The following is a 24,869-nucleotide window of genomic DNA, read 5'->3' as shown; positions in this document are numbered from 1 at the left end:
TTTCTCATATTTTACAGAATCATTTACAGCATTTCTATAACAAACAACTTTTTAAAAAAGTCTTTTTGGAACCTATTTTTAGTTGAAGAAAAATTTACCACAGCATATATTCCCTATAAAATCCTATATAAATTCTGAGACACAGTATTAAAAAGGACCCATAATAAAAATATAAAACTCAGATTTTATTGTAAACTGAACAGGTGATCTTTCACAATTGTAACATTCTGCTAAAAAATTAAACATATCAAGAAACTTTTGAAAATCAAAATAGCATAAAACACGAGACAGGCTATATTAGGTCCATTTTACTGAACCTGAAATTTCTGCAGGAGAGAGTTGGCATGAATTTTTGCTGATTCGTTGAAGAAAGTAGATGACTATACCCTTTACTTCAAATATAAGCTTATAAACTAAATGTACTGTTAATCTCTAAAAATTAAGTAATGAATATTAAAAAGCAATGCAGCAAAATTTATGTGTTTTTTTCTGGGAAATATATTTTTTTTACCAAAGTTTCATTCTCCAGGAAACACGGAATCATGTATTGCTGTACATACCTGCAAAATATGTTGTTGCTGCCAGAAGGCCAACACAAATTATGACTAGAAATAAGGCGGCCCATTTCCAACTCCACCTTCGAAGCTTCTGTTTCATGTAGTGGGGCGTATTGCTGAATTTCGTGTACCCACAGTCGTGAGATCGGGGTGGTGAAGTCATATTGCTGGGGTAACCACAGTTGTGTGGAAGAAAGGCCTGCCTGTAATGTAAATGTCCTGATAAGTTAGTTGAGCGGGGCCCCGATTAATCAAAGTCCGAGATTTGTATCTGGTTTTGTGGACTCTCCTGTCAAGCGTCAGCCATCAGAAAGAAACGGTTCAATCTCTCGGAGGTGACCAAATTGTGAAAGCTTATCAGCATTAGATTCTCCAGAGTAAAAACTTGTCACTCAAAATAAACACTCTGCTGGAAATTTCACATCTATTCATTCCTTCATTAAATGATTTTAGAAATGCTTTGGATCAGAACTATTTTGTATGCAAATCAGCATCACACCTTTTTTTCACAATAAAATACCCACTGCAGCTATCAAAAACCAGTTAATTGTATAGAAGCATCTTCACAGTTTTCGCTTTTCTGGTCAGAATTACCAATACCGATTTTGTTCATGTGCATGCTCTTCCGACAACTGCATCAGTGACATCATCGTCAATTGTTCCGACTGTGAAAAACCATTTGAAAACAGTAATTACAGTAAAAGCTTGATTGTGCTTTAGCAGAAGACTTTTGTCACAGTTATTTTTCTTCCATTAAACCATCCAATTTGAGGCATGCCTTGCATGACTTAAAATTTCCACTTAATTGTTCAGTATGCAATTCCGAGTTTTTGTGTCTGTTCTATCTAAATAATGCTGCCCCCTTTTTGTCCGTTAATGGTATCTAATGAAGAGTTATGTACCTATTTCAATGAAACATAATCAATTTTTCAAATTCTGGCTAGTCCTACACTGAAGTGAGCGGAACATAATTCTTATACCTCCAGATGCTCTGAATCAATTGTGAGTTACATAGACAAGCTTCCTATTGACAATTCTCTCCACACACCAGCAAAAACAGCTCGGCTGTAAAACCATTTGGCCATGTGTCGTGATACAATGCTATGTAGAAATGTTTGTTAAGAGGCAAAAAAAGAGACAGAAATTTAGCCTAAATAATACATGCAAATGTTGGGGGGACATTAACGTAACAATGTTAATTGATTTTCCTGAACATTCCAATGAAATGCCTGACAGCAGAATGGTTTTAACTGCATGCAGAACACCACAAAGAAAACATTTGACCATTTATAGCACTCAGTGATGGCCATTTCTGGTGCCACATCAATAACACCGCCATATTACAAGGGAAATAGAAAACTACTGACAAAAAATAAATGTATTTGGGAGAGAATGAATTGAATGTTTGAGGGATTAGTGGGAATCTCTGTAATTTCTAATGGTGCTTCTCTATCCCTTATTTACATAACATCTTCTGAAACCATTAATCCCATCAAATTGGACACTCTTTGTTCATATTTTTCAGTCAGAACCCAAAAGCCATGAATAAATCTAGGTCTGAAATTAAATACAAGAAAAATCGACTGACAGTTTCTACAATTACTGTACAGAAAGGAACCACAATATTGTGGAGCACAAATCAAAATGGCAATTTTGTGTGACAAACCTTTGAATAAACACTGAAATTGGTATACCCCTAGTCTGAGCTGTCTGAGCTTAGTAAATGAATCTAACTGCCATCCACTAGGCAACATCTGTAGAATTTCAGAATTATCGGAGGGTTCAGTGGAATGACTTCTCGCACAAGTTTTCCAAACTGCAGAATTTTCGATTCACTTGGGAGTTCAGAATCAAATTTTAAACTGCTGAAAATGGATAACTGCTGAATGATTAAAGAAAGAAGTAAATGAAGGCAGATTAGTGGAGAATCCCCAATCCATTCCCAATTCCAGAAAGGTATAGAGGAGGTGTTTATTTGGTTCTCGTTAGACGGTTAAAGCTTTTATGCCTACATTTTCCTCTCTCCCAAAATGTCTATTTCCTGAAATTTAAAACTACTACTACATCCCGCAGTTTACAGCAATCCCTTTTAGGCACACTAATTCTTTGTTACTATGCGTTTATTGAAACTCTACCCCCAATTTGAATACATGGAGGTGGTAAGTGGCAGATAGGTTTAGATACAGTAGCAGCCTAGTCTAATCTGGACCAGTATCACGTATCAGGCCTAACCTTACAATTCCTCAGTCCTGTCATAATTTATTTTTGGGGAAGAATTTGGTCTCCCTCTGCACTGGCAGTTGACACATAGCACTGAATTATGTTCGTAAGTGGCAGGGGTAATCCCATTACATCCCCGCCATCACTCTGATATATACGGCATGATCACGGGACTTCAGACGAGAGAACTTAATAGAAATGGAAATATCAAACAAAACGCTTGGAAAAATTGAATTATCTAGACTGCAACAGCCCACCTCTTCTTGTTGTGCACAAAATGCATTTCTTTCCAACCACCATATTTGTTGTCATTGCTAATCTCCTTTTTTTAACGAAGCACTTAATTCCGTTTTATGCTACATTATTCACTGGCTAACATCAAAGACAAACGCTCTGTCAGATTAAGATTTAAGAACATGATTATTAGCAGCATCCACAAGAAGCATAAAATGTAGGTCTGATGTCGCATTTTTCTGTTTTTGAAAGGATTGTCTTTATCGAGACAAAATAAATTCTCTAAATTGTCTATCTGAGAACTGTAATGCATACATATATATTTATGCGAGACTCTATATTGCCTGCCACTCAAACAGTCAATTATAAATTTTTAGAGATAGCCAAACAAAGTCCAGAAAACTGTCATATCCCTGAAATTTGCTGCATTCAAGGTCTATCGTATATACTCGCCTATAAGTCGGATTTTTGAGAGTCAATTTTTGGTCCAAAACTCTATGTCCGACTTATAGGCGTGTCCTAAGAAGATTGGTATTTTTCTGGGAGGCATAATGTAGTGGGTTTTTTTTTTAAACAACTCCGACAATTATCATGGACTACCACACAAATGATTATTGTTCACAAATATCTAGACATAGTGTATTGTTTATGTATTTTAAAATCATGTATAAAGTACAAATATTTACATATTTTTGTTTAGTTAAAAATTATTTACCCGTAACTAATACTTTCAATTCAACTCATCTATTGTTTATCGGAAAAAATTGAATCACGAACCCGATTTAATATTGAAATATTCATATGTATACCGACTGAAATATATTTCATAAAAAAATGAATATTGTTAACAGATAATTTAGATCATCATTCTTGACTCTTAAAAACTCTATTGTTGATACAATGAATTATACCGGAATCCAACAGTAACAGTTTTCGCGAGGCGCGTGCCACTAAGTAAACACGGTGTCAGGTACTGGTAATTAGGAGACCATAATTGCTTAGATAAACAAGGGATCATTGCCCATAACAGATCAAGGGTTGCGTTTGAACCCCTAACACATATTGCTTGGATATTGAGCACCCCATAATTATCAATTTCTCAAAATATTTGTTGAAACATAGGTAAAAACACTAGAGCATTGACTTGAAATTGTCAACCGATTCTGACAAAAATTTGTACCGACTTATAAGCGGGTCAATGGCAAATTCCTACAAAATAACCCTAAAAAATACAACCGACTTATAGGCGGACCGACTTCTAGGCGAGTATATACGATATAACTCTCTCAAAAATTGGTCAACAAAACTCAAACTTGTAACCCACTGATAGAAGGGATATGCATTATTTCTCTCATCAATGTTTGATTTCCTTATACAACTGGTACAAACAAACAGTCCCATTTCCAATAGGTGGGGCTTTCCAGGAACTGCGAGATCTGCTGACAAATGGTGTTTAGCGAATGCTGCAATACTCAAGCTAGGTTTGAGATGCATAATCTTAATTGTTTCAGTTTGATAAGACAGTTATAGAAATAGGTATTTCAGGAAAATAGCAAATTTATGGTCCCCCCTAAACAAAAAAGCTATTTTCCCCAAGCAGCTCTGCTACCTCTGGAAAAACCTTTTCCGTCTTAAGTGACCATTGCCATATTTCCTTGGTATCCATTCTATAACTGTTTAACATCACAAGTCAAGACAATATACACATATCAACACTTTGCCATAAGTTATGTCCCTTTTCTGTCATCCTGTGGAGAAATCTTATTTCCTAAATCGGCCTTTGTAATTTTTGACACTTGCTATTTTTTTCATCCATTTCAATCAACTACAATAATGTCCCTGGGTGGGGCAACTCATAAACTTGTATGAAAGCATGATAAATTAGCTATAATTCACATTAAGTTGTAATCTCTTACAAACCAAAGAGGAGAAAACTTGGCTTTTCACCGATTGGCCTTTGGCTGACCCCGCTAAGGGGGATAATTCAAATTATTGTTTGGTGTACTGGGTTCATTGTTTGATTTTATATTTACATTTTCAATCTTTTAACTTTTGATATCATTACCAATTAAATTCAAAGCCATTTCCTTATGAATGGGTTCAATGTGCGCATGAATTTTGATAAATATAGTAGTATGACTACTTTAACGGCTGGGAATATTCCAACAGAAATGAAAGTAAATTGTACATATACAAAATAAATTTCATTTTTGAAAATACATGAGGTTATGAACAGCAATGCTTCACGTCAACATACTTTTCATGAAGCGTCAACGCTTTCAAAATTTAAAACATTTGTTAAATGTATCATGTGGCATGCCTTATAGAGCAAATTCCCCAACTTACATACAAAGTTGTTTCAGCTTGGCCTTTTTATCCCCCTGTTCTATCACTCTGTTATTACAAGTTCCCCCTTACCCATTTCTTTTCTATCCTGCTTCTGTTCGTAGCCTTTTTTCAAGTAACCATTTCAGCTTTCGTATCTTAAATAGCTAATTCCTTTAAAGATATGCCCCAAAATGAATTAAAGTACTTCTAAAAACAAATTGTTATTGACTTTACATGTTGATTGCCAAAAATAATTTCAATTGTATATAGGGAAATATCTGGTCCCTAGTTTTATTTTCACCCTTGTTGTCAGTACTGGGCGAAACTGTTTTCTCTTTATTTACAACAACTGTGTCCAGGCAAATTGATTGATTGATTGATTGATGTTTTCTGCCATACTCAACAATTTTTCAGTTATCTGGTGGCGCCCAGTTTTTATTGGTGGAAGAGAGAACTCAGATAAAATCTACCTGGGAAGAGACCACCGACCTTCCGAAAGTTAACTGGGAAACTTTCTCACTTACCGGCGTGAGCGGGATTCGAACCCGCACCGACAGAGGTGAGAGGCCCTGTGATTTTTAGTGAGATGCTCTAACCACTCGGCAAATATAAAACAGGGTAAAACCATTTTCGTGAAGAAGGACGAGGAAAAAAAGTAGTAACTACAGGAGATGTGGGCAGTGACATAACTGGCTTACGACAATAACTACAGATTATGTGAACAATAACAGAACAGGATTTTCCTACCTCTCTGAAGTGTGGTCTCCATTCATGAAGTGATTAGGGACTGTGTTAGAACACTGTGGTCTAATTGGTTGTGGACTGACTAGTTCTCCCGACCTTGACATTGGCACCGACCCTGACCTTGGCACTGTGCGTGGAAACCGAGGTTGTCCATCTGAAATAAAGAAAATGATACAATACTCTATAGCAAAGCAACTTTGATGTACATCCTTCAACACTTCAAAATCATTTTAAATGCTTACACCAGTGAATTATATCAATTCATATCAAAGAACTAAAATCTTTGGGAGAGTGAATGAAGATTTTTATTTCAAGTAATAGCATCAGCAAATATACTTATTTCTTAGTTTGAGTTAAATAAAGAAAGTTCATATTGTGGACTCTTGATTTCGATGATAAAATTTTCCAGTTCACGACAAAATAATTTATTGGTATGTATGTACAATGAAGAAAATGAAAAAGGAAAAACCTCTGTAATAGTGGTTATTTATGTGTGGGGGGGAATTTACGCCAATTACGCAGTCACTTAATAAGCGTGTAAATTTCCCCAATGTGTATAGTTATAAAAATTTGATTTAATATATATCATATTCAGTTACCGCATATTTTAACCCCAACGTATGATGCTGGACATGGAAAAACATGAACTTAAACCCCAGTACGCTTCACACCCACGACAACAAGCGATGTTACAAACAGAGGTCCACTTACCTGGAATGAAGACATTACCGGAGGATGTCTGCTCCAAATAATGCGGTTCAAAATCACTCTCCTCCCCAGAATACACACATGGTCTCACTTGATGATAGTGTTCACTGTCTGAGCAAGAGTGTCCTCCCCTGTGATAGGGGTTTTCATTGTCGGAGTAGTGTCCCCTGACATTGTGGTGATTGTGTAACAACGCAGCGTTAGTGTCCACAAAGTGACTGCGACAGGGACAGCTGTCGACGTCGGGGAAATTCCCCCGATACGAGGGCCCCATGCATCTGTTGAGTCTCTGTGGCACTGATGACTGATGTGGAATGTCTTCTATGGGAGGGGGTGGGGGAGGGGGGTTGAAGCATGGCGGGAGACCCCCTGGTGCTGTAGCTGAAAAGAGGAAAGTAAACCAAACTTATTCTAATGTAAATGTTTTAGAAAAACTTGCAACAATTATATACATTTTGCTTGTATATTTTGGAAATGAATATTAAAGAAGAAGAAAATTCCATTTGAAAAATATGATCTTAAAAGTAGAAAACTAATCATAAGAAACTAATAATTCTATGCAGTTAGAGGAGACAACATTTAAAATCCATGACATTTCCCCATGACAACTGACCATGGAACCTGGAAATCAACATGTCCAGATTATCCGAGCTATCACTATGCAACAAATTGGTGGACGAAAAAACTTTCTTCATCAGTGCTGATAATGTTTGCTCTGATACTAGAAATTAGTGTCAATAACAAAACCCAGTGATAGGTCCCAAATTCCACTATCCCAGATCAATTTATTCCATCACCCTGTAGACCCCGACAGCCAATCAGAAGTCTCCTGGACAACATATCCCATCAGTCAACTGTTTGATATCTTTCAATATGGACAGTTCTCTACATGGCTGTATGTTCAGGCTCCAATCAAGATTCGAAAAACGTTAACAAAAGCAAAGAAAAAAGACCATGCAGACATTGAATGGGCCGGACAATGTTTGAATACTGGTCTTTTGCCCTGTCCTATCAGAATGGACATCGCTGAGTATACAATTCTCACTCCATCAGACCTACAGTAATTTCTTTTTTGTTGCCAAGATGACTCCCCTATTTGCAATATTTGATGAATGTTCCATCATACTTGGCCCCATGAGACACAAAAATAACTTCTCCAATTTGCCTTGTAGTGCAAACAAAGAAATGAGTTGTTAGAAATGGCTGCTGTTCAAGGAAAACTGACATTTTCTTCTTATTTATGGTAATCAACATGTCTGTTTCCCCTAATCAATACAACATACACAAACCTAGACTAAATTCCCTGACTTTATTTGCTTGTACCTATGTCACGGAAGTCCAATTTTACCATTTCGATATTCCTTCAGAACTGCATTATGATTTCTTATACAACAGATCAAAAATAAATTAAAATATGCATAATTTGGTGAAACTTTTTTTTAATAATTAGATTACAGAATACTAAAAAAAAAATTTTAAAATGGGCTGGTCAGTCGAAATAATAATTTTTTTTTTTTTAAAATTACAATTTGAAGTACCTTTGTAAATTGAACAATAAAATACCTAATATCTTGTTTCATAAGTGTTTTAACATGTTTTAGACATTATTAGGCCTACCTGCTTACCATGTCAGGCATTGTGTTTATGTCCAGATAAAAATGGTGTATTTTGAAAAAGAAAATGTATTCCAAACCCGATCTACATCAAAAGCGAAACTACATGGTTAGTTTTATAATCAGAATACAATGAATTTTGTGTTCTATTACACAATCATACTTTTCATAGATCGAGGTTGCGATCTATTCATTTATTTTTACTGATTCTGATCTGTCCCATTATTTTTTTTTTTAGAGAGCTACAGTTCTGCAGCTAATTTTATCACTGTTGGCTGGGACAAAAAAAAATAGAAATTTGCATTTAATTTTCTTTCTAAATGTAAAAAGGGTTGGTGAATCCATAATCCAACTTATAACACAACATTCACTTTTAATTATTGCTGAAAACATTCTCGAGTTTTATTCCAAATCAACCCTATTGTTATCTTTGCACATTGCAGCTTATTTATTTATGTTTGATGAAAGTAAAGTACTATATAGTGATTATTTGTCAAATCTGCAACAGTAAGCAAAACACCAACCCATGACTGTGATTATCAAACCCAATTAATATAAGTATAAATGATTGGTTGTCATCCGTGACATAAAGCAATACTTATGTCTGATTGGCTGTCAAGTTGGAAGTATACAAATCCCACTTTATGATTGGTCAGAGAGTCTGGACTGTTCAACTTATGACAGCCACTTCATACGGCACCAATCCATCAAGACAGCTCTGCCAGAAATGGCGACACAGGTTTCCCCCGTTGGTATTTTTCCATCATATTCTCACCTCATCAATCAGACCCAGTTGTCAATACACATAATAAGAATTCACATTTACAGATGTGTATCAATGAAATTATAAACTGTTTGGGATTTTGAACTTTATTTTAGAGATATTAACCCCCACATAGAGAGAAGCCAATAGTTCCCCGATTCCTGGCAGTCTAAGAGCGAGCTTCATTGGTAAAATGGCACTCTCTCTCTCACCCTAGATACACTGGATCCTTGCATGACTGAAGTAATTTCTCCCAGTGACAACCTTTCACTAAAATGGGCAACTTAAACTAATAGTCGGAGAGTGGGGGCTTAAACTGCCATTTCCCGTTCCATGTTTTTAAAACAGGCACAAGGAAAATGATGACCAAATGTCATGCAAATTTTTAACTACTTCTGACCAAACTCATGGGAGCACTCAAAGGGGGAGCCTTTGTCTTCACAGACTCTATAAAACCTGTCAACTCTATCAAACTACATAAAACCAATACCCAAACAAAGCAAATTGCATCTGTTCATAGGCATGACATTTTGCTGAGATCTAGATAAACTTGTTCTTTTTGAAATTTAAAAGAAAAGTTCATTCTCCAACAACTTTAAAGAGAATGTGTTTAAAAAAAACATGTTTGTGACTTTAAAATAAATTTCTTGCATCTCATGTAATGCGTTTACTCAATGTTTTTTTTTACCTGCATGATGGAATTTATTTTGGTCATGCGGTGAATGAACATGGTGGTTATGATTGTCAGGGTCAGAGTCTGACAACCTGGATACCACCTCATTCCGCATAGAATGCATATTGTCCATTTCATTGGATGAAATTGAGCACTGAGAGCCCTGGTGATTGACACTGAGGGAGGCGTGTTTTGTGGACACGGAGAGATTCTGTTCGGATTCCTCGCCTTCCGATCCGTCGTGGTACGTGTAGAAGCGAGGGGATTTGTGGTTGTTTTTGGAACACATCATGTGTACCTTTTGGTCCATGGCTGTTAATTCAACATGCTCTTCAGGGGTTAGACCTTAATAAACAAAAAAAGCAAACTAAACAAAGAGCAAAACAAACAGAAATAATAAAATAATAAATTAGAATCATCATCATAATCATCACATTTTGTTAATTGCTTTAATGAGGTACCAAATTTATATTGGCTATGCACTGAAAAAATTCACTCCAGGTGTAATGAAATAAAATAATCTATCAGCATTTTAAAAATGTTGTTGATGATGATAATGAATTGATGATGATGATGATGATGATGATAAAGAGATTGATTACAGACACACACACACAAAAAATCATGCAAGCACAAAACAAAACGTAAACAGGAAGAGTTGTCTTTCTTGAGCTTCAAAGATTTTACAATCATGGAACAATATTATGAATTGCATGAAAATAATCTATTGAGGCTGTGATAAGGCCCTGTACAGGCTATGCTTCCCATTTCAATTGTTTCTGGCTCCCAACAATATCTACCAGATGTGAGATTTTGCATTATTTGTTAATTAGTAATGAAACACTAGTGACCAAGTCATTGTGCTACCATACTACAGTGTAATTAATTACACAAACTAATGCTGCTATTGAAAGTGGAGACTGTGAATTGAGATTGAATGTTTCCCCTTCTTTTCCAACATCTCCCGACAGACTGTGCAAACAGCGAGGAGACAATGGCATGATTCCATATCTGCCATTACCGCTTTATCGGTGAATCTCTTTGGACAATCCAATCTGAGAACTGATAGATGTCACCAACAAAACTCGGCTCCCTCAATATCACTCAAATCCTGGTCCCCATGACAACACCCACAATGCTCCCCATGTGCAATCAGACTGCTTCATCTCACAACATCCATCATTTCATTACGAGGACCAATCAAAAGCAGATATAGAAGCACTCTTCTATTAGAACACTTACAAATAAATCTGTACAATGACAAAAAATCTGGACGATGATAATGACAAAAAAATCAGGACATAGACAATGATCATTCAGTATAAGCAAACCTGCCTTGTATTGATACGAAAAATTTACTGGTTGTCACTTAATTTTGAAAATACATGAGGGCGTGAACTGTGATGCTTGACACCAGCATACTTCATGAAGCGCATTGGTATGCTGGCGTGAAGCAATGCTGTTCATACCCTCATGTATTTTCAAATATGAAAATTAATTTTTATATTTACATTTTACTTTCATTTCTTACAGAATATTCCCAGCCATTAAAATATTTATCAAGATTCATTTATGCATAGTGTTCAAATTCATAAAGAAATGGCTATCATTTTAATTGGTAAAGTTATCAAAGATAAAAACATTGGAAATGTAGATATTCCTTGTTACAAAATCAAATGATAAACTTTTGAATTCATCACAGGACAAAGAACTAAATAAATCAGCAAATCTTAGAATGTTGCAATAACATTTCTGCACTGGTGCTCGCTCTGTAACATCATCAACTGTTGTGCATGCAGTTAAAATGTCTAATAAAAATTCAATCTCCGATAACGATGACTGTATTTATTAATCATTTGCGCGGGTATAGCCAAGAGCTAGAATGTGTATTAACCAATTTTCTTCATGGCTTTCCCGAAATATGCTTTCTTGATGCAAAATCAATGTCATATTGTTTCAATAGATACAAAGATTAAAATAAATTGCCTGCAGCTTGTTTTCCCTAAAAACACGGCCTATTACATAGTTTATCAGTATACTTCATAACATTCCACTCCATCTTCATCTTAAATGCTTTCTCGTTTGGACTCCACAGGCGCCCAGATCAATACAACTCCAATGAATTCTTAATGTCCGTGTTTACCATTTTATACAGCCGAGTTTATTATTTTTAATTGTTGCCATCAGTGAAGCGTAACTGGCTATAAATGATACACCAATGTCATTACAGATAACAACCTCAGCAGACACTGACTACAGCTCCCAACAATACCTCTTATCAACAGAAAAAGAAAAGTCTCCTAATTACGTGAAAATGGAGATAGCCATATCAGCATTAAAAGTTTGCTATCACCTCTCTTCATCTTTGTAACACCCCTTGTAATTGCTCCGAGGATCATTCGGAAGACAAAAGAGGGTCTTTAAACCCTTATCGATGTTACATGGGCACATCGTTTAAAACAAATTGATCAAAGTCTGAAGTGTTGTAATTTAGTGCTGCTGAGAAATGATAAGGTAGAACCGTTATTGTAGTGTTGATTAGGAAAGTACACCATCAGTTCATCAAACTATAAACAGAAGGTCAAAGGTCACACTCAGTGACATCATTAGTCTAACATACCTGGCAGATAGATTGACTGATCTCATTGAGGGGAAATGGGATTCATTCACTGATCTGTACAAAGCGAGTGTTTCATTAAATTGTAGTACCAAAAATTCCATTGGTGACATTTACCTGTGTCAATTAGCAAATCTAAAAAAGGTGCCAACATCAGAAACATTCAGATTCGATGAGAGGGTTTACAGGACATTGGGTCTTATACTCCTGACTTGGTTCTGCAGGACATTAGATACTGTACTGTAAATTCCTAAATAAACACGAGGAATTTATCATTGTGTAATTTTGCAAGATGCATCACTTGCGAATTAAAAAAATTACTTACATGTAAAGACTCTTGATCAACAGAGCAATCACAGCAGAGTTTCAAAAACACCTCGGCAATACATACTTAACATGAAATGTAGAAGTGGTAGGTGTATCTAATGACAAAGGGTGAAAACATTTATTCATGAGGTGTTTAAAGCAGTGATCTACGGAGCTCCTCCGAGTATGACCTAGACCATGACCTTCACCAATCATTCCAAAGAAATCTGACCAAGGTTAAAGATGTAAATGAACAAAGAAATAGAGAAACACAGCCCAAACCAACCTTTTGGATCTTTGAACATTGGGAAGACTTGTTTTAAAACCATAAAATGATGTTCAAATTGACGAGATTACTCTCATCTTCTTTGGAAAGTCAAATTCTTTGGCTGATGTGTCAATAAAATATACATCTCCTGGAGGCAGTGATTAAGACACACACCTGATAGACATCATAAAATCCCCATCTCCCTGCTGTACACTGCAGATACAGAGCTCAGGTGTACAAACAGTGTAGCTATACCTCCTACTTTTATTGGCAGACTCCAGTCATTAATCTCGTCCTGATTATGTCCCTCTACAAATAGCCGGAGGAATCAGGGAGGGGAAGAATTGGCTGGGTCAGCATAAACACCAAATAAATTCCATACACAGTTTTTGCATGATAGTGGTTACTTTTTCACAAATCATTGTCTGTTCTGTCCATCCTGTGTGTTTTTGCAAGTGGGTAAGCCTTTCACATTATTAAAACTTTCGATCTTATTCAAACTTTAAGGAGGGATAACATACTAGGAAAATTTGATATGGATGGAAAGTTGGAAATGTGTACAAAACTATCTTAAAATTGAAAACTTAAAAATTATCTTATTTAGTTTAAAAATGGAGTTTTAGTACAAAATAATCTGGGAGGAAAATCAAGTTAGATCTAAAAGGAATATACATGTATTGCTAATATCTATATTTTCATTGATGTTTCAAAATGAAGTCAGCCATTATGATGATGTGTTTCTCCTCCTTTAGCAAAGAATGAATCTCTTAAAACTTACATCATAACCTTCACCAATCATCAATCTCTTTGTCATTACAGAATATCACTAATTCTAAATGTTACAATGCAGAACTCTTATCAATTAATTACAATGACCAAATAATAAAACTAACAATAATTAATTACAATGATTGAATAAAACTAACAACAATTAACCACCAGTTGGAAATCATAAAACCTAGAAAAATTTAATTAAATTGAACTTAATTTCCAGAAAATACAATTAGACGGCTTATTTTATAGGTCGGCAATGACCATTAAAAGACAGAATAGCCTAAGTGTCTAAAGTTTCCTCAGTACAAATCCGAAACTCAATCATAAGATTCCTTAGTTTCATCAGAAAATAGAGACATTTGATTGATGGTAGTAATCTCAAAATCACATTGGTTCTGGTTCTCTGAGCCCAATTACAGTTGCAATCAATGAATACAGGTTTGAAATCAAGGTGAAGAAACAAATCATCACCGGAGGAGGTGTATTTAAAGCAGTCCCAGAAATTGATTAACAATCGAGTCTATTACTACTGCAGTAAATTACAAAAGGAACCATAACACTGCAGAACATCCATATATAGCACCTAATGGTCCGTTCTGACACAAGTAGAGGGCAGTTAAAATGAAGCAAGCTTTCCCTGGCACAAGAAAATCACATTTCCTGCATGCCTGCTCTTCCACTATCAAACAAGTTTTATGATGGCAGAAAATTGACTACAGTCCATAAAGAGCAATACTGACCATCAAAAACACTTCTAAAACATCAAAATCAGCCCTGGCTCACACACACCAGCCGTAAAAGAAGCACTTTCTGGTCAGCTGAGTGACAGGCGTTTCAGATTTGACTGGTCCAGCAATCATAGAAATTGCGGTTTTTTAAATCATAAAAGTCAAACACACATTACAGCCGACCTGACAGAGCACAGATAAAGCGACTACAACTGCTTCCTGTTCTCCCAACGTTCACGCAACAGACCAAATATGCACAATTTGCCAACTATTTGGGGCATCTTGACCTACATGTACAAAGGCCACAATCTACTTCATAATGTCTAAGATGTTTGCTATGTTTACACACAATGACTTCCTTGTGAGACACTTACCGAGCCCATTGAGTTTTTTGTCTTGATGAGCGACCTTCACCTCCTCGTAAGGTCGTAGGTTGTCGTCGGAATGGAACTCTTCATCTGATGAACAACTCAGTGAACCCCTATTCATGTGAGCGTCCTTGAGGTGACCTCTCTTTGGTTGACCTTGACCTTTCGGTCTATAGTTGTAATTACTGTCCATCACAGGTTTCTGTTTTGTCTGCATTTATGGTGTGTGGTGAAATTTTCCCCTTCAACTCTCATACATCTATTCGGTCATTTTCAGTGTGTCAAGCCATCTGAAAGATTAAAGTAATGTATCCACTTATATATTCATATTCCTGTCAATGTATCTCAATTATAAATTCATATTCACCATCAATGTATCCACTTATAATCAATATATCTACTTATAAATACATATATTCACAATCAATCTATCCACTTATAATCAATATATCTACTTATGAATACATATATTCACAATCAATCTATCCACTTATAATCAATATATCTACTTATGAATACATATATTCACCATCAATGTATCCACTTATAATCAATATATCTACTTATAAATACATATATTCACCATCAATGTATCCACTTATAATCAATATATCTACTTATGAATACATATATTCACAATCAATCTATCCACTTATAATCAATATATCTACTTATGAATACATATATTCACCATCAATCTATCCACTTATAATCAATATATCTACTTATGAATACATATATTCACAATCAATCTATCCACTAATAAATACTATATATTCACTATTAATTCATCCACTTATAAATACTACATATTCACCATCAATGTATCTATCCACTAATAAATTCATATTCACAGTCAATCTATCCACTAATTCATATTCACAGTCAATCTATCCACTAATAAATACTATATATTGTGATTACTGATGTTCTACAGGAAATTTGTAGCCATGTGGAGCACAAGAAAACTTAATTTGCACATGTGTAGGATTGGTGAGAGTACAGATATTTTGTACAGGACATGCCTAGCGAGTACCAGCACAATCCTGTTGTCTGTCATTAACACTCACACCAAGACGATGGATGCCCACACACCGCTCAAAAAAACATTGAGAAAACACGAGAAATTGCAGGTCTGCACCGAAATTCAGAACAATGTACACTTCAAAGGTGAAAAGTGCAGATATTCAGACAGAACAACCTGGGACGATGACGACCTGGAGTGTAGTTATCCAATAAAATTGTAGAATACTAAAACACAAATAAAACCACCATTAAAACCGGACACCCATGGCTGCAGCTACATCCTCACCAGGCACCATGTGAACTTTTTCTCTAGATCCTTGATTCAAAACTGAAGTGCAAATTCATTACTATAATTGATCAATGCCCCCCATCAGTGGAGCAGTCTTGTCCCTACTGAGCCACTCTACCCCAGCTTCCCGTTAATAAACACAATACAATATAGGAAGACAGCCGGTCCAAGAGTCTGTCATGTACTATTCAATTATAAACGGCACTGGTAGGACATTCAGATTTTCTATGTATCCTTTTTATCACAGCAAAAAATCCCACAACAAAAAAGACCAATTTATACAGTTCAGCAACTGACCAAATCAATACCTACGCAGATTACTTGAAATACAATCACTTTTGCCTTTCAGGATAAAAATTACAAAATTCCCAATAGCCCTCTACGAAATACAAATACCAGGGCTATATTCAACGTGTCAATTTTGAATTTACTATTACATTAGCGAAACTGAAATTACAGATAATGTCAACCTTTTTTTCCATAAGCATTCTGTTCCCCTAGAGCACTCTCTTTCCCTCCTATTTATTCATTCATTCATTCTCTCTCTCTCTCTCATAAACAAACTAGCCTAAGTCTACCACTACTGCATGTGAGATATCAACAATATATCAGGAGAAAAAACAACAAACCTGTCTGCCTGGAATCCCACATCCCTCAGTGAAACTCTATAACACAATTGTCTGCTTATTTACATATCTGATCCAACTCTCCATTTTCTCCTTTTTCCTTACCCAGACCACAACATAGTAATTAATTATCCTGACACACTCTAATAAATAACTCTCATCAAAGGATTACAGGACCACTCACGGCCGGTGGTACTGCCTCACCCCTCACTGCCCAAACTGACCAAGTGACAGTCCCTAAATCAGTGCAGCTCTGTACTGTTTATATCAACTATTTCTTGTTTATAAATTTTAGGTGAAAGTTTCATACATCACTGATTGTGTGTGTCTGAACTCTGACATCCATATGGCTTCCATCGTGGGTCATTAGTTGAAGCAAGCTTTGAAGTTTTGTGTTTGTTTAAAGGAATGGAAGAAATTACAGGTCTTGAGAGTCTCTAATGTCCAAGAGAATATGGAGATGCTAAAGTTCTGTTAAACTGTTGCGGATATCAGTCTTGTACTTGTTATGACAACAAGTTCATGATAAATGGCTAGACCCACACTGATGATCAAAACATGAAGCAAAATGTTTATAAATACAACAAGCTGGTAGTCATTCATCTCCTGATGTGTCAAAATTTCTCAATACAAAGTAATTGCAGTCTTTGATATGACTGGTAGAATATTTCTTTCCAATATTTAAGTATCATGAATCATTTTTCTCGACATGGTCTACAAACCCAATACAAACTTGTAGTGACAAATTATTGACCAATCCAAACCCTTGAGACATCTCCTCTCCACGAGCTGGACATAGAATGGTGTCCAATGAATTCTGGTTTGGTAACATCAGATGTCCCACAGGACCCTCTGTTTGACATGTAACAGTCAATCATTTTCCTGCTCGGTTCCAATTACCTCCAGAGGATAATAATTTTAGAGATGGTTAGAACAATACCCCTGCAAAACTCTGCCATTCTGTCAGCTTTCATTTTCATCTCGGTCCATCACGGAACTCAGAGGTTTGCCAACCAAATGTGCAAATGCTGTTTCAGCGTGGTAACAGTGAAATGTTATTAGCATTTTTTGGGTTGCTGCATCTTTATTTTTTTTTTTGTGTTATTGCTTGTCAGAGTTTTGTCTCATTTCTATGATGAAGAACATCAGTTTCCTCAGAACAAATCTCCTAGCTCCCAAGGAGAGAGAAATCAATGCGAGACCAATCCATTTACTTATCTGTGTAGATGTTTCCCATTTTGTACTCCAGTGGCTGATTCCAGAAGCTGTTGTAGAAATGAATTGTCAATCAAATCAGAAGGTTGTTCTGTAACCAAGACTTCTCTCAACAGAAATGTCTTTCCACTTGGACAAATACGCTCAATTGCTGTAACCTGCCATTACACACCATGGAAACAGACAAGCACATCATGTGACACAATATTAATTGAGAAATATCTCAAGTCAAAAGACTTGTTGGTCCTTAATGGGGTTTTTCTCCAAATAATTCATTTCAATTAAAGGTCTTCAAATCTCAAAAACGGAATATCTAAAGCTTCTTGTCTTTTTTTAATTAAATGTGTAAGCTGTAAATTATCATGCATTGATTGGTGCCAACACCTTTGGTTTCTGTTTCATTCTCAAGATTATAATCTACACCTTTAGAGAAATCTGTCCAATGCATTTTGCATCTTGAACATCCTTCCTAGACTTGTTCTGCTTCCTCTGTCCTCCGGACCCGGGAATGTTCTCAGGGAGATTAGATGAACGCATATGGCAGAAACAGCTACAACAGTAAGATGTGTTACTGGCCTGCATTATCATACAGATCAGCTCCCACAGACAGGGAGGGCCTCTTCATGGAAAGTTATATTCCTTGTCTGTACCCAGATAGCCATCGCAACATATGACAGCTATACAAGATGACAAAGATATCGCATGGCACAAACAAGGACCACTATAACTCTGTACAGATGCGGCGACTAGAAACATTGCTCCATGATGACAAACATTGCTCCAAGGTCAAGAAATACTCATGAAATTAGTATATGTTCCATTTCTAACAATTTCAAGTTTTGCTTAACCACTACAGTACATCATGGTTATAGTGAAACTCCCAAGCCATCAAAAAACAGTTCCCTGTAACCAAACTCTATTATACAGTAAAACACAGTTATAGTGAACCTCCAGGGCCAACCAAAAAACAGTTCATTATAACCAAACTTTATTATACAGTAAAACACGGTTATAGTAAACCTCCAGGGCCAACCAAAAAAACAGTACATTATAACCAAACTTCATTATACAGTAAAACAGTTATAGTGAACCTCCACGGCCAGCAAAAAACAGTTCATTATAACCAAATTTCATTATACAGTAAAATACAGTTATAGTGAACCTCCAGGGCCAACCAAAAAAACCCAGTTCATTATAACCAAACTTCATAATATCCAATGAAATACTTATTTTCCTTTCATATGGGAATAAACATCAATTCGCAATAACCGTGGATTTGTTATACGCGTGCTCATCATAAGCATATCTTTCTATAATTTTATCGCGGTAAATCTAAATATTCATTCTTTCTTCTTCAGAACATGGCCGTCTTTACTCTGAAGCCATTACTCCTTGAAATCTGTGATGATGAAGTTCTCCACTCTGTTGTCAATAAAACTAGCATTACGTGAAACTCTTTCCTACATCTGCAGTCTTCAACTCAATACTCTGCTACAGTAAAAGAATTTCATGAACCCTTGCACAGATAATAACCGTTTTAACTCTGTAAAGACACCTTATATTGCAACAAAAGGAACATTAAAGGCGCAGGCTTGGAGACCTCGGAGGAACTTAAGCACCGAGCAACGCTGCCTGATCAGGGAACGTCTCAATACAGCTGCTATATTGTACCTATATATCCCGACTTAATGAGCTTTAAAATCAATGTGTGCCACTAAAGCTGCTGGAAAATTAAGCAATCATTTCTTACAGACAATACACTTTTACTATGTGCTCAAAGAAACCTCTCTACATTCAGAACAATTTGTATCACTATGCAGTGAATGCTTCCCAGAATTTTACTACAAAGGACTACTAATGCACGGTCTGTGAAGTGAGATGCAATAATAATTCATATAGCGCTTAATAAAATGAAATCAACTTCCAAACATAATTAGATTACCGCTATATATAATTTATATTAGTCAATTTATATATGTTGAATCAGAAGACTGAAATTTTGGGATACAAAAGACAGGCTTTGTGTGAATGCACCAAGGCTGCAAGGTGATAATGGGCTGAGAATGCTCCTGTCATCAGGAGCAATCCTTTTACCACATCTGGGTTTTCTGAGTCCCTAATGCTAGGCTATTACAGCTGATGACAGAGCCACCATCCCTTATAACATAATGCTTAAACCGTCCCTCCAACACTTTGGCAAACACCTAGAATTTCTGATCAGTTAGAGAATAATTCTTACCATTGTTTTCTGCTGTCAATGTTCACAATATCTGCTAATTTATGTTTCCAAAACTTCTGACATGTTTAGCCTATTACCCACTATCAATACATCTTGGGTCAATATTATGCACATTAAACCACAGGAAACTCTGGAAATTTATTAGTTTTCTCCCTGACTCCTTCTGCACCACGTGAATGAAATTCTCAAATAAAGTGTTTGTCTCGCCACAAAACCAGAGAGTGTAAGTTACCCCGACCCCACATATAACTGTTACATGCGAACACTGCCAATGACTGGTCTATATATCTAACATGTGATTTAGTCATTAGTATCCCGATTTGACCCAGCCTTTACTTGGATTTAACAGGAGTACCAGCTGTTTAAAACAGTGGAGACTTTTGGCTATCCTCTGATGCCGTGCTGGTCTTCCTCTGCTAATCACTGATATTTTGTATCATTTTCCTGGTCCCCAACTGCTAAAATTTCACCTGGTTCCTGAGAAACTCCCTATGAAAACTTGTAAAAAGAAGAATCCCAGATGGAGAAGAAAAGGTCTGTATATCGCTGGGAATTCCTCAGAAAACAGGGAGAAATACATGCTGTTACTTTCATTGTTAGATAAAACATTCAATCACTGGAGCTGCACAGTACACCAGAGATAGATAACAATTTCTCCAAATGTCAAAGACTGACACAACAACATTTAGCACACGAGTCTTAAGATTGAGTTATCTTATAATTCTGTCATGGCTAAGCTGTGCGGGCACATTAATGTACATATCGTACACACTTCTGGCTTGTAGCAATGTCCAAAACATTAACAATATCAATCCTAAAAGCTCAGGCTCCTTCAGAAATGGTACTGCGGATATTGGACAAATGAAATAAACTTGGCTAACCTTCAATAGGAAGCAGTCCAATAAGCAGATAGTGGAGGTCCTCTGTGATGTTGAAATTTAAAAGACATTAATTTAGTGTATTCCACTTTTTCTAACACTGAATTCACAACAAAAAACATAAATTTGTCTGAAAAAAGGTTATTTTCTCTAAAGAACATTTATGAAACACTTGAGAGCTTTTGAGGTCTACAATATTTATGAAAGATTCGAGAGCTTTTGGGGTGTAACATATGTTCATATGTAGTGCTCCAATTGTTAAACAAGGAAGCTATTGTCTATAACCCTGGGTTCATTATAGATACAGAAAGCAAACTTAAAATGTCTCAATTAGCAAAATACTTCTTAAAGCTCTCCTAAATTGACCTCACAGAAAAAAAGTTCAAAATTCTATTCCAGCAATCCTAAGTGAGTGATAGAGATCTGATATGTCTGATCATTTGAGCAGTGAACTTAAAAGAAAAATGGGCTGTTTTTATTCAGTGCTGATGATTGAATTCTGGCCACATGATCCAGCGAGTCTAAATGCTGAACCCACAATCACATAAACACTACCATAACTCTACAATCACATGAACTACCACAATCATAACTTTGTGCCAGTACCCATATCCCTTCAAAGGCTGGTGCCCCCCCCCCCCCCCCCCCCTTGAAAAAAACCTCACTAACAGCCATTTCAAAATACAAATATCCCTATCCAACCCAGTGTATAATGCTCATGTGATCAGAGCCCCCTTAATTTCCTGAGTGTTTTGCCCATTAAATATCACTCACCTCCCACACTATCCCCAGAAGAACCACATCATACAATCATTGGTTACTTGATTATCCAAAATTTCTCCATCCCTGGGGGTCATCTGAGTTTGTGTTTAGGCACCATTTATATATACCACTGTTACTCAACATTCTCCATCCAATTCATTATCTCCACACTCATATAAATATTTAGAATCTATGTAAACAAAGTTTTCATCAAACTGAAATCAGTTTTATAAACATCTTTAAATCTATCAACTTTCAAACTCCAATCCTGGTATTCTGTAATCTCTACACAATGACATGTAACATAACATTGATAGTCAGGAGCTGCCAGACTGGCAGGGGGCCCCAAGATAACCCTCAACAGTTGTGTATCAGGATCTCAATTTTAATACCATGTGCATTTGGACCACTCTGATATTGATTCCTGATCTGTTGCTAACTATAGCCGTGTCTTTTGGGATACCCGGTCTGTAATTAAATATAAACATCACAAACCCTGTGAACTCAGCCATCCCGATCTCTAGTAGTCCCTCCCGGGAGTGCAATCGCTAGTTCAACCTCAGTAAAACAAGAAGTCCTGGACAATCTGCAAATCAAGACTACCATACTTAGCATTATTGTACTCCAATTTCTAATTACTCCAACCATGTTAATCACACATTTCATCAAGTCCAGCTTTGAAATCAAACCTCTTTCTATCATGAAATACCCAATACGTGATTGAAATCAAATCTCTCACTATCATACAACATCAACTACTCTTATTTTATGTCCCCCTCATGTAGTTTGGGGATGTATTGCTTTAACTGTCTGAGCCCTCCTATCATTATTAAGGTCTTCTGTCTCAGTCAAAAGACCTTGCTGTTTTCGTATTGTTCATCACAACTATTCAAGCTCCCCCCCCCCCCCCCTTTTTTTTTTGGTCTAGGTCGTTTCTCAGAAATGGTTTTATGGGTTTTCTTGAGAATGAAATGGTCTGAATGTTATAATATAAATATATGTATTGAGATGCTTGACTTTCTGACCTTGTGAGTAGCACTTGACATTATTGTGGTGCATGTACTTAATTTTGTTAATATTTAAAAACCTTATAAATTTCTTCATTTGAAATGAATTAGTTTGAAACTTATACTATGTATGTGTGTGTGCATGGAGAGAGAGAGAGAGAGAGAGAGAGAGAGAGAGAGAGAGAGAGAGAGAGAGAAGAGAGTGAGAGAGACCAGAGAGAAGAGAGAGAGACAAGAGAGAAAAACAAGAGAGAGAGAAAGAGATTTCATGGATTGGCATACATGTTCAATTGATTTTGATTGGATTATGCTTTAACATATAGCTCTCTTACAAATGAAGAAACTAAAGTGAAAGATTATTTTATGTAAATGTTTAAGGAAGGAATCAATGGAATTTACTAAAACTTGCACCACTTGATTAAGGGGAGGGGGGGGGGGACGTCTGTAAAGGTCTCTGTTACAATCAATACTAGAGGATTGTGAAGTTAATATACATATCAACATACCTTCAAAGAAATTTCATCTTTAATGATAATTTAAACTGATTCAATAAAACCAAAACACTGCAGTTCCCATCAAAGAAAAATAGACCATTAATGAAGCTTTGAATTATGAGAGCCCATGGTGTGTTGACTTCAAGAAAACAATTCTTCACTGTTCCTTGTTTTTTATTGCAAACAAAAGTCATCCAAAACCTTCTCTCTGTACAACATGTATATTCTGAGAAAACTTCTATTTTTATCCTACAGTTTGATTATGATATATGATCCTGTAATTCCCACAATCTAAAAAAAACCTGCAAGAGGCACAGAACATCATCTAATATTCCCTCTCAGCCACAGAACACAAGTCTTCGGAGTTCTCTGGTAATACTTTGATACGAACCAAACATAAACCTCTACTGCATGTGGAGCAATTTGTTGGCATACTGATAAAGCTAAAAAGATACATTAAATCCCGGCAAATAAATCACAAAAGTTTAAGTGTCTGTTAATTTCCACGGAAAAAATTATTAACAGAGGAAATTATTATGATGTTGATCTATATTCTGGCCTGAGGAAGCTTTCCCTGCTGTTTTCAGTATCCAACACCGCCATTATCACACCTGTCTGAAATTAGTACAAATCCTCAGTTCTGGGTTAGTACGAATTCTTCCTCATTCCTAAAGAACATTTCTAACTGCTCCTGTCTGAGATTTTTGGTCCCAAAGAAATAAACAACTTTTTTTCATACAAACAGTCGCTCGGGTTTTCTTGGCACCCAACTATATACAAAGTGCAAGTGAAATTGATTATGTAAGTATAAATAAAAAGCAATACATATACATTTTAAGATAAAATGCACGTGCTTCTGCAATTTTGTTTTTTGAAAAATTCATCTCAAGTTAAATTTTATCATGAATTGATAGATGGAGAAGATAAAATAGATCTTATTTAATCCGTAACTTATCAAAGATGAAGACGGCAATTTATAGTACACAAAACATTGTAGTCATACCAGCAAATTTTTACTCCAGACATATCATAATTAACTCATACCAAATCAAAGACTCTCCTGCAACACAGTAAGGTTAAGTCTGAATCCAGACAATGTTAAAACCTTATTCTTATCCTTACTCCTGTACGATGAAAATCCTCACCTTCTCTCCCAAACAAAACCTGAAAAATTTCCTCCCCCATCAAATGACCACCCATTTTCTATGGAAGGATTAAGTCTTGATCCAATTTGTTAAAACAACACACAAACAACTAAGTTGACCTGGCTGATTGGGATGCTGTGCTTAATTAGATATACCTGGTACCTATTTACATAGACAGGTTGGTTCTAGGATAGTTCAACTGCAACACAAACAAGAGGTGCAACATATCTCACCTAGGATCAAAAAGAGAGAGAAGGTTGGCAGGCTTTGAAGCTGCGAGACGACAC

The 24,869-nt window shown here is 36.1% G+C and overlaps 1 protein-coding gene across 41 annotated transcripts in view; it reads right to left on the bottom strand.

Annotated features, from left to right (window-relative positions):
- Window positions 1-24,869, bottom strand: part of LOC125682376 (teneurin-m-like) — a 95,867-nt gene that overhangs the window by 24,915 nt on the left and 46,083 nt on the right. For 23 of the 41 annotated variants that reach the window (XM_056156580.1, XM_048922906.2, XM_056156587.1 and 20 more), the window contains 5 exons: window positions 14,908-15,191; window positions 9,856-10,185; window positions 6,795-7,172; window positions 6,087-6,237; window positions 561-760 (listed from right to left, as the gene is read on the bottom strand). In XM_056156580.1, coding sequence (XP_056012555.1) covers window positions 561-760; window positions 6,087-6,237; window positions 6,795-7,172; window positions 9,856-10,185; window positions 14,908-15,118 — 1,270 coding nt within the window. In that variant the 5' untranslated portion in view covers window positions 15,119-15,191. Of the gene's footprint in view, window positions 1-560; window positions 761-6,086; window positions 6,238-6,794; window positions 7,173-9,855; window positions 10,186-14,545; window positions 14,683-14,907; window positions 15,192-20,296; window positions 21,372-22,431; window positions 22,523-24,869 lie in introns of those variants that run through there. The other 18 variants (XM_056156601.1, XM_056156596.1, XM_056156590.1 and 15 more) reach the window with 9 other exon arrangements.

Source organism: Ostrea edulis, chromosome 2 (genome assembly GCF_947568905.1).
Source record: "Ostrea edulis chromosome 2, xbOstEdul1.1, whole genome shotgun sequence".
Lineage (NCBI taxonomy): Eukaryota > Metazoa > Mollusca > Bivalvia > Ostreida > Ostreidae > Ostrea > Ostrea edulis.
This window is presented reverse-complemented; position numbering and strand designations above follow the sequence as displayed.